The sequence below is a fragment of the Gekko japonicus genome, unplaced genomic scaffold, assembly GCF_001447785.1.
Source record: "Gekko japonicus isolate JY-2015 unplaced genomic scaffold, Gekko_japonicus_V1.1 scaffold336, whole genome shotgun sequence".
Classification (NCBI taxonomy): Eukaryota; Metazoa; Chordata; class Lepidosauria; order Squamata; family Gekkonidae; genus Gekko; species Gekko japonicus.
The window spans coordinates 1,236,013-1,246,094 of record NW_015172014.1 but is presented as its reverse complement, the minus strand read 5'-3'; the positions used below and the strand labels follow the sequence as shown (position 1 = coordinate 1,246,094).

General features: G+C 53.9%; 1 protein-coding gene across 1 annotated transcript in view; it reads left to right on the top strand.

Annotated features, from left to right (window-relative positions):
- TFR2 (transferrin receptor 2) overlaps positions 1-10,082 on the top strand; it is a 22,778-nt gene that overhangs the window by 4,177 nt on the left and 8,519 nt on the right. The window contains exons 3-12 of the mRNA XM_015420318.1: positions 934-1,120; positions 2,074-2,218; positions 2,309-2,416; positions 2,721-2,843; positions 5,445-5,561; positions 5,658-5,797; positions 5,995-6,167; positions 7,152-7,271; positions 8,201-8,283; positions 9,880-9,943. Coding sequence (XP_015275804.1) covers positions 934-1,120; positions 2,074-2,218; positions 2,309-2,416; positions 2,721-2,843; positions 5,445-5,561; positions 5,658-5,797; positions 5,995-6,167; positions 7,152-7,271; positions 8,201-8,283; positions 9,880-9,943 — 1,260 coding nt within the window. The remainder of the gene's footprint in view (positions 1-933; positions 1,121-2,073; positions 2,219-2,308; positions 2,417-2,720; positions 2,844-5,444; positions 5,562-5,657; positions 5,798-5,994; positions 6,168-7,151; positions 7,272-8,200; positions 8,284-9,879; positions 9,944-10,082) is intronic.

The following is a 10,082-nucleotide window of genomic DNA, read 5'->3' as shown; positions in this document are numbered from 1 at the left end:
CCCCCCCCCCCCAGCACCAAGAAGACAGAGCATCACTTGCCCCAGAGCCCCTATCTATACCTTGTGGCTAATAGCCACTGATGGACCTCTGCTCCATATGCTTATCTAATTCCCTTTTGAAGCTGTCCATGCTTGTAGCCGCCACCACTTCCTGTGGCAGTGAATTCCATGTGTTAATCACTCTTTGGGTGAAGAAGTACTTCCTTTTATCCGTTCTAACCCGACCGCTCAGCAATTTCATGGAGTGCCCACGGGTTCTTGTATTGTGAGAAAGGGAGAAAAGTACCTCTTTCTCTACCTGCTCTTTCCCATGCATAATCTTATAAACCTCGATCATGTCACCCCTCAGTCGTCTTTTCTCCAAGCTAAAGAGCCCTAAGTGCTTTAACCTTTCCTCATAGGGAAAGTGTTCCAACCCTTTTATCATTTGAGTTGCCCTTTTCTGCACTTTTTCCAAAGCTATAATATCCTTTTTAAGGTGTGGTGACCAGAATTGCACACAGTATTCCAAATGAGGTCTCACCATTGATTTATATAGGGGCATTATTATATTGGCTGATCTGTTTTCAATACCCTTCCTAATAATCCCCAGCATAGCATTGGCCTTCTTTATTGCAGTCACACACTGTCTCGACATTTTCAGTGAGTTATCTACTACAACTCCAAGATCTCTCTCTTGATCAGTCTCTGCCAGTTCAGACAATTTATTTACCAGCAGTCCTAAACTGTGATTTTAAGCTTTGGTTTTTGTAGATATATTTTTTAAAATTTTATTGTATGTATTTTTATCTATATTGTAAGCTGCCCTGGGCTCTGTATGGAAGAAAGGCGGCGAACAGATGTTTTAAATTAAATAAGTATAGTAACTAAATACTTACTGGCCCCTGTGGCTCTCTGTTGGGCTGTCCGTCACCCCTTCCGTGGTGTTCCCAGCCTTCCTCCTGGGGTACATCTCCTCCCGGGGATCCTGCAGCGTCTGTGGGGACTTGCTGACGGTGGTGAGCGATGAGCGCCCGTACGGAATGGGGGAAGACCCAGGAGGAGCCCCCTTGTACTGGGCTGACCTGCGGGAGATGTTCCAGAAGCACCTCAACAAGGAGAAGATTGAAGCGACAATCCGGTGAGCCCCCCCCCCCCCCCCCCCGGTTTCTGCGGGGGGGGGGGGGTTGGGGGGGGGAGGCAAGGAAGCAGGACTCCTGCGGTCTCCCAAACACAAGCAGTGCCTGGATGAGCAGTTGGGATCAGTGCTCCCTCTAAGCTGTGGAGTCTTGTGAGCAAAAATCCTACTGGCATTAAAGTTATGAGCGAGCGATTGGGCTGCTGCGTAAATTAGTCTGCTCTGGAGCCACATCATTCCTGAGCTAAGACAAAAATGTGTCAGCCGAAGGCTAAGAAAATGTGAGCTAGCTCACACTGACTCAGCTTAGAGGGAACACTGATTGGGAGCCCATGAACTGACTTGAGTCATTATCTCGTAGGAGTCCCCCAGGCTGTGAAACATGCTAATGGAGGAGTTTTCCTGAGGAGGTTCTTTTGTATATGGATTGTTTCCTTAGACTACAACAGAATTAAGTTTGAGTCTGGGTAGGGTTGCCAAATCCTTTTCGTCTCGCGGTGGGGGGCTCCTGTACGGTGTCCCTTGCGCGCGTGCGCGCCGCATACGCGCCGCATACACGTCACCCGGATGTGACGTGATGACGCCGGGCATGCTGTTTCCCCCTCAAATGGCTGTGGCCCCGCCCCCAGCGTGCCCGGGGAAAACTCTATGTTTTCCCCTCAAATGGCTGTGGCCCCGCCCCCAGCATGCCCGGCGTCATCACGTCACATCCGGGTGACGTGCACGCCGGGGTGGGGTTTCCCCCGGGGCCCGATTCCGCGGCGGCGGAAATCGGGCCTCCAAATCGGGGGGAAATCCGCCCCCCGGGGGGAATTGGCAGCCCTAAGTCTGCGGCACCTTGAAGGCCAACAAAGTTTAATTCTGGGCATAAGCGTTTGTGTGCATGCACACTTTGCGTTGGAGGTGCGGTGTGTGTCTCTGGTTGATGCTATGCCCGACCTTCCCCCTTTCCACAGAACAATTAGCGAAGCCCCCCACCCTCCTGGCTCGTCCCGCCTGGATGTCCTCTCCACCCATGTTCTCAACTCCTTCACCTCTTATGGACTGGACCACAGCTGGACCGACAGCCACTACGTGGGACTCCAGAAGCCCAGCCGGTCAGTGGAGCGTGCAGACGGGAAGGGTCGGTTTCAGGGTGTGTGTCTGTCTGTCTGTCTCTCTGACCCCTCCTGCCCTCCTCCCTACAGGCAGCAGCCTAATTTCCTACACCGCGTGAATGCTGATGGAGCGGTGCTGGAGAAACTGCCTCTGGGGGACCCCCAGGTGTACTGTCCCTACAGTGCCTCTGGCGTTGTCACGGTAATGTGTTTACAGTAGGTTGGTAATTCTGCCTCTGGCCACTAGGGGAGGACTTGAGGATGCACAAGCACAGTGACCTGGAATATTCGTGTGCCTGTCAAAAAAGATGGTCGCCTTAAAGGGGAAGAACCTGCAAAACACAGACTTCAGGGAAATGATGGGCTGAGGACACAGTTGCACCCCCTGGCTCCTGTCACGTATGTCCCCACCCCCTGATGGCGTCTGGATAGAGTGGGCCTTTCCTTTTCCTGAAGCACGTCTGCCTCTCTCCATCTTTCTTTCTTTCCTCCATGTCTCTGCACAGGGTGGCCTGGTCTTTGCCAACTATGGACGCCGAGAGGACTTTATCCTTCTGAGGCAACGTGGTGTTAGCCCCCAGGGACAGCTGGCCATTGTTCGTGTGGGACAGATCAGCTACGCTGAGAAGGTGGGCCTGCGTTCCAGGAGAGTCTGACCAGAAAGGTCCCAGCTACCCCAGTCTCCTCAGACCTTGGAAGCTAGGCAGACTCAGACCTGATTAGGACCGGGATGAGAGGCCACCGATGAAGTCCAGGGCTGCTATGTGGGGGCAGGCACTGGCACACCACCTCTGAATCTCTCTCACCTTGAAGACCCTGCAGGGTGGCCACAAGTCCACTGTGACTTGATTAGGGCTGCCAAGTGGGGGCGGGTGGCGGGTAAACCCCCGCTTCGGAGGCCCGATTCCCACTGCCGCGGAATTGGGCCCTGGGGGGAACTCCGCCCCCCGAAGTGCAGCGTGGCTGCGTCACCGGAGGTGATGCAACCACATCAATCACGTTGGGGGCATGGCCCCGATCGTCAGAGGGAAAACTCTATGGTTTTCCCTCCGACGATCGGGGCCACGCCTTCAACGTGATCGACGTCGCACGTCACTTCTGGTGACGTGCTGGTGGTGCGCGTGCGTGCGCACATCGACAGATGGCTCCCGGAGTCTGGCGTGGGTACCCCGCCAGTAAGAAAAATTGACTTGGCAACCCTAGACTTGATGGCACTTCCCCCCCACACCTCCTTCTGTGCAGGGGAAATAGGTCAACTAGCACATAGCGGGGGAAGCCAGAACGTCATAGACTTACAGGTAAAATATCTTCTAGTTCAGGGGTGTCAAACATGCGGCCCGGGGGCCACAGCAGGCCCCCAGAGGGCTTCTATCAGGCCCGCAGTGGAACTGGCTGTCTTCTGCTCCTTCTTCCAGTTCTGCTGCTGCTGTTGCGTCATCATAGGTTTGCAGCCTACAGATACACACCTGAACAGCATACTCAAGATGGCAACAGCACAGACATTTTGATGCAGTTATTCAGAGCAAGAGGTGTCAGTGATCAGACACTGTTATATAAACAAAATATTTGCAAGAGTGCTGATGTTTTAAGCATGTTTTTAAGTTACAAAAAACCCCTTTGTGTTTATATCCTTTATCAAGTTTATATCTCAGCTACCTGGCATTACGTTTTATGACACACGTGGCCCGGCCCAACAAGGTCTCATTTATGCCAGATCCGGCCCTCTTCACAAATGAGTTTGACACCCCTGTTCTAGATTTTACAGGGATTTGTCATGAACTGGAAGCCAGGATTCCTTTAGGAAGTGAGGGGAATGTAACATTGTTGGGGAATCCACGAGGAATGATTAATGTAACAGATTGTAGTTCTGCCTCTGGACACTAGATGGCGACCTGAAAGTGCTCAAGAACAGTGACCTGGAATATTAGCACGCCAGTCAAAAAAGATGGTTGCCTTAGAATCATAGAATCATAGAATGTTAGAGTTGGAAGGGACCTTGCAGGTCATCTAGTCGAACCCCCTGCACTCTGCAGGAGCATAGCTGAAAGATAGCCCTACATACCTACAGGGGTCATTTTGTAGAAAAAGAGGGGCAGGAGCTCATTAGCATATCTCATTAGCATAACTTATTTGCATAGGCCACGCCCCCTGACATCACCGAAAGTGTGTCAGAAGGCAACACCCACCGCTCAGGCTCCACTGGACTGTTTTGGATTGCTAGCTATGGGGGGGGGGGGAACTTGCAGATCTGCCCTCACAGAGGAGGGAGAGCCTGTACCTGAATAAAACTTGGCCTTAAAGGTGCCACTGGACTGTTTTGGACTGGGGGGTCTCTGCAACTTACCTGGCTGCTTCTTGCTCTGACTGAGGGCTGCTGGGAGCAGGGGGCGGGGCTTCTTGCATGTGCCCGCCCCCTGGGCTCTTTACTGCCAGAGCTCCGCTCCTGTGCGCTCCTGCAGGAAATGACCCCTACATACCTACAACATACCTGAAAGATGGTCGTCCAGCCTCCGCTTGAAAACGTCCTTAAAGGGGAAAGAAGATGACAAGATGAGGACTTGGGGGGGCTGGAGTGGAAAAACGGAGGGCTGGGTTGTACACATGAAGCTGCATCTCACAGAGCCAGACCACTGGTCTATTGAAGTCAGTGCTGTCTACTCGGAGTAGAGGAGATGGCCCCATCTCGCAGCAATGCTGATGGTGTGAACTTGGGCAGACCATGAGACTGGAGGGCAGGAAGGGTGGCCTCCGTGCTTAGTTCTCGTGGCCCTTTCTTACGTGCCCAGGGAAATGCTGATTGCCACTTTGGGGTCAGGAAGCCATTTTTCTCCAGGTCAGTTTGGCCCCCAGGGATCCTGGAGGTTTCTAGTCATCTTCTGGGTGTGGAACTGGGGTCTCTGTGGGTGCGGAGGGGGAGGCATTTGTGAATTTCCTGCCTTGTGCAGGGGGTTGGACTAGATGACCCCGGAGGCACCTTCCAGCTCTAGGATTCTGCAATTCTATGATTCTATGACTGGTAGCAGTTCTCTGGGGTCTCAGGGAGAAGTCCTCGTACCACCTGACCCTCTAACTGGAATATGGGATCGTTTGCATGCAAAGCACAGGCTGCCTGCGTCACTGACCCTTGGCCCCGCTGTGGGTTCTCTGTGGGGAAGGGGAAAGGCCTTTGGTGAGTGGAATCGAAAAGGGGCATTCTGTTCCCGGACTCAGGAGTTCTCTTTGCCCCCCAGCTGGCCAACGCGGAAGCCGCCCAGGCCGCAGGGGTTCTCATTTACCCAGACCCCTTTGACATCCCCCAAGACCCTCGCAAACCGGAGCTGTCCCAGAACACCACCATCTACGGGCACGTGAGTAACGCAGCCACTGGGGTGTCCGCAGGAGTCGGAGGCAGGGGCCAGGCCTTCTCCGTGGCTCAGCTCCCGGCTTTCTCCCCACGCTTCCAGGTTCACATGGGTGCCGGAGACCCCTACAGCCCCGGATTCCCTTCTTTCAACCACACTCAATTCCCCCCCGTGCAGTCCTCGGGGCTCCCCAAAATCCCGGTGCACCCCATCAGCGCAAACGTGGCCGCACACCTGCTCAGGTGAGTTGGACTCAAAGGCTTGTTGGCATTTGGGGGGTGGGAAATGGGCTAGGGGTGCCAGGATCTCCGGGAGAAGACGGCAGTCCCCTGGAACAGCGCAAGCTTGGGGGGGATGAGGCTGGGAACCAGACGTTTCCTCTCCGGCAGCCAAATGTTGAGGGGGTGCCTCTCCAAACCCTCTCCTCACTTCCCGGCAGGCAGCTGACCGGTCCCGCTGCCCCCCGTGACTGGCACGGACGCCTTCCCGATGTCCTGTACGTGCTCGGCCCAGGGGAACCCACTTTCCTGCTGCAGTTGGGAGTCCACAATGTGAAGCAGTCTGTCATGATCAGCAATATCTTCGGGTGCATCGAGGGCAGAATTGAGCCAGGTAAAAGGGACTGGGGCAAGGCTCCCTCTAAGCTGCGAAGTCTTGTGAGCAAAAATTCTCCTTTGTGAGCTACTGGCATTAAAGTGGTGAGTGAGTGATTTGGCTACTACTGCATAAGTTAGTTTGCTCTGGAGTCCTCCTTCCTGACCTAAGACAAAAATGTGTGAGCCGGAGGCTAAAAAAACTGTGAGCTTGCTCACACTCACTCAAAGGGCTCACTGGACTGGGGGTGTCTGGGGCTCTTTGGATGGGGACTGGAGACCCGGTGTGGTGCAGTGGTTAGAGTATCAGATTAAGATCTAGGAGACCCAGGTTCGAATGTCCACTCTTCCATGGAAGCTCGCTGGGTGGCCTTGGGCCAGTCACCCCTTCTCCGCCTGGGCCCACCTCGCAGGTCTGTTGGGAGGAGAAAATGGAGGAGAGGAGAAAGTGGCAAGGCACTTTGGGCTCGCTGCTGGGGAGAAAGGCGGCACACAAACAAAGTAAATAAAAATAAATTGGGGGGGGGGCAACTAGAAGAAGAGAGAAGAGAAGAGATTGGATTTATACCCCGCCCTTCACTTGGAGTCTCAGAGCGGCTTACAAACTCCTTTCCTTTCCCTTCCCCTCCTCACAACAGACACCCTGTGAGGTGGGTGGGGCTGAGAGAACTCTGACACAAACTGCTCTTTTTCAAGGACAGCTGTGCCAGAGCTTGTGACTGACCCAAGGTCACATCAGCAGGTGCAAGTGGAGGAGTGGGGACTCAAACCCGGTTCTCCCAGATTAGAGTCCGCACACTTAATAACCACTACACCAAACTGGCTCTAAAGTGCAGGGGGGGAAATAAGAGCCCCAGACTCCTCTGGTACCTGAGAGGGGAGAGATGAGAGGGGAGGCGCTTGCATCGTTCTGCAATTGCAGGTCATTCCTCAACACCCTCTCCCTCCACGGAGGATCCTTCTTACTTTTAATGCATGTCTTTTTCATGATTTCTCCCTGTAGATCACTATCTCATTGTGGGGGCCCAGAGGGACTCCCTGGGGCCGGGAGCTGCTCGTTCTGGGGTGGGCACCGCCATCGTCTTGGAACTGGCGCGTACCTTTGCTGCCATGGTACGGAATGGTAAGCCAGGGGAGGGGGACTTGCTTTAGGGTGAACCCAAAGGACGGTTAACATTTCAGGCCCCCTGTGTGTTGCCTTTGCCTTGGGGTCGGCTCATAGCTACACTAACGGCTCCCGCAACGCTGGTGTGGCTGTCAAAAAAGATGACTACCTCGAAGGGTTAAGAGGAAGGTGACTCAGTGGTAGAGCATCTGCTTGGCATGCAAAAGGTCACAGCCAGCGTTCCCTCTCAGCTGAGTTAGTGTGAGTGAGCTCACAGTTTTTTAGCCTCCGGCTCACAGATTTTTGTCTTCGCTCGGGAAGGATGGCTCCGGAGCAAACTAATTGATGCAGCAGCCAAATCGCTCGCTCACAACTTTACTGCCAGGAGCTCACAAAGTAGAATTTCTGCTCTCAAGACTCCACAGCTTAGAGGGAGCATTGCAGCCAGTGTTCCCTCTGAGTTAGTGTGAGTGAGCTCACAGTTTCTTAGCCTCCGGCTCACACATTTTTGTCTTTGCTCGGGAAGGATGGCTCCGAAGCAAACTAATTTATGCAGTAGCCAAATCGCTCACAACTTTACTGCCAGGAGCTCACAAGCTTAGGGGGAGCATGGGTCACAAGTTCAGTCTCCAACACCCCCAGTCAAAAGGACCGAGGAGGAGGTGATGGGAAAGACCTTCCTCTGCCTGAGGTCCTGGGGGGAGCCGCTGCCAGCCTGAGTGGGCAATACTGACCTTGACGGGCCAAGTGCCTGACTCAGTAGGAGGCAGCTGCCTGTCCGTTCATGCGCGTTTGTGAATGGAAGCATATCTGCCGTTTGTAGAAAGAGAGTCTATTAGATGGGGGGAGGGAATGAGATGGCCTCGGCGTCCGGGGGGGGGGCTCTGCCCGGGACGCGGGAGGCCTCTCTGCTGCTGTCCCTGCCTGAGCTTTCCCAACCCCTCCAGGGTTCCAGCTGCGAAGGAGCTTGCTGTTTGTGAGCTGGGATGCCGGCGACTTTGGCAGCGTGGGCTCCACGGAATGGCTGGAGGTGAGCCGGGCCCCGGGGCCCTCCGTGGACTTGGGGGAGCGCCTGCTTCTCCCCCGGAAATGTTAGGCTTGCCAACCCCCAGGGGACTCTAGTAACAAATAAATATACACTGCAAAAACCTTTTAGCAAACTAATGTGTTCTATTTATGGTCATCATTTAGTAAAGTGCATAGTGTAATTATTTCATCCTAGTCAGGTATAAATATTCATTACATTCAATAAGCAATAACATTCAATACATACAGATTCCTAACTACCAGACAATTTTGCACCAGTGTTTTAAAAGTGAAGCCCCAACGGGAGTTTCTAGAATTATAAGCCTGCTTCTCCTTGCATGAAGTCTTCCAAAAAGGGGGACAGCCTTCTTGTGTGGATGCTTTTTGCTGGTCCTACAAAAGACACATTATGCAGCTAACATTCATGGACGGAGTACTCCTGTCATGTAATGAATATTTATACCTGACTAGGATGAAATAATGATACACTATGTACTTTACTAAATGATGACCATAAATAGAAGAAGAAGAAGAAGAAGAAGAAGAAGAGATTCTTCTTCACTACCCAAAGGTGTCTCAGAGCGGCTGACAAACTCCTTTCCCTTCCCCTCCTCACAACAGACACCCTGTGAGGTGGGTGGGGCTGAGAGAGCTCTTGACAGAAACTGCTCTTTTTCAAGGACAGCTCTTATCAGAACTACGGTCACATCAGCAGGTGCAAGTGGAGAAGTGGGGAATCAAACCCGGTTCTCCCAGATCAGAGTCCGTGCACTCAACCACCACACCAAACTGGCTCACATTAGTTTGCTAAACACATTAGTTTGCTGAAAGGTTTTTGCAGTGTATATTTATTTGTTACTAGACTCTCCTAACACTGCAGCTTGGGTGGCTTCAACCCCCAGGGGATGACTGGAGATCTCCCGGGATCACAACAGAGATCAGCTCACCCGGAGAAAACGGCTGCTTTGGAAGTTGGACTCTGTGGCCTTACAGACCCCCCCACTGCAAGCCATCCCCCTCCCCAAACCCCGCCCTCCCCAGGCTCCACCCCCCAGAATCTCCAGGTATTTCCCAACCCGGAACTGGCAACCCCAAACTTTTTGAGCCTGCGGTCACCTCTGGCATTTTGACACACGTGCGGCAAAATGGCCCCCACGGGAGGTGGAACCAGCCAGCCACAAAATGGCCGCCGCAGCTGGCCCACCGTTGCGCCCTGAGAGATCCGTGGGCTGCGGTGGCAGCTTGAAAAAAACCGGCACAGCCAATCAAGTCTCCAGTGAGCCACCAGAGGCCTTGAGGCCCAGAAGCCCCCCCGCCCCCACTTTCTAAAAATACTTGCTGGGTGCCAGGAAGGGGGTAGGTTGGTGCTGTAGTGCCCCTGGCCACCACGCTGGGAACTGTGTAGACGTACTAGGCGGGGGGGGGGGGAACCAGGTCAGTGGGCATTTCTCAGTGGGGGGGAGGGGCTCGGACCCTGGGGCAAGGGGCAGGTGGAACCCCGTTCTCAGCAGCAACTTCTCAGCAGCAATGCCTGCTTGCCGTTTGCTGGTCTTACGAACCTGCCCTTCAATCCCACTCCTCTTGCCCCCATCCTCTGCAGGGATATCTCACCATGTTGCATCTGAAAGCAGCCGCCTACATCAGTGTGGACAATGCAGCCCTGGGTGAGTGGGGCGCACTGGGAGGGCGCACGGACCGTGGGTGGCAAGGAGGGCAGAGAATCCTCCGCCTGCCCGGGGGGCAAATGGGCTCCACTGGTGCCTTTCCAGCCCCTTTTGCTAGTCCTGGAACCCTTCACTGCTA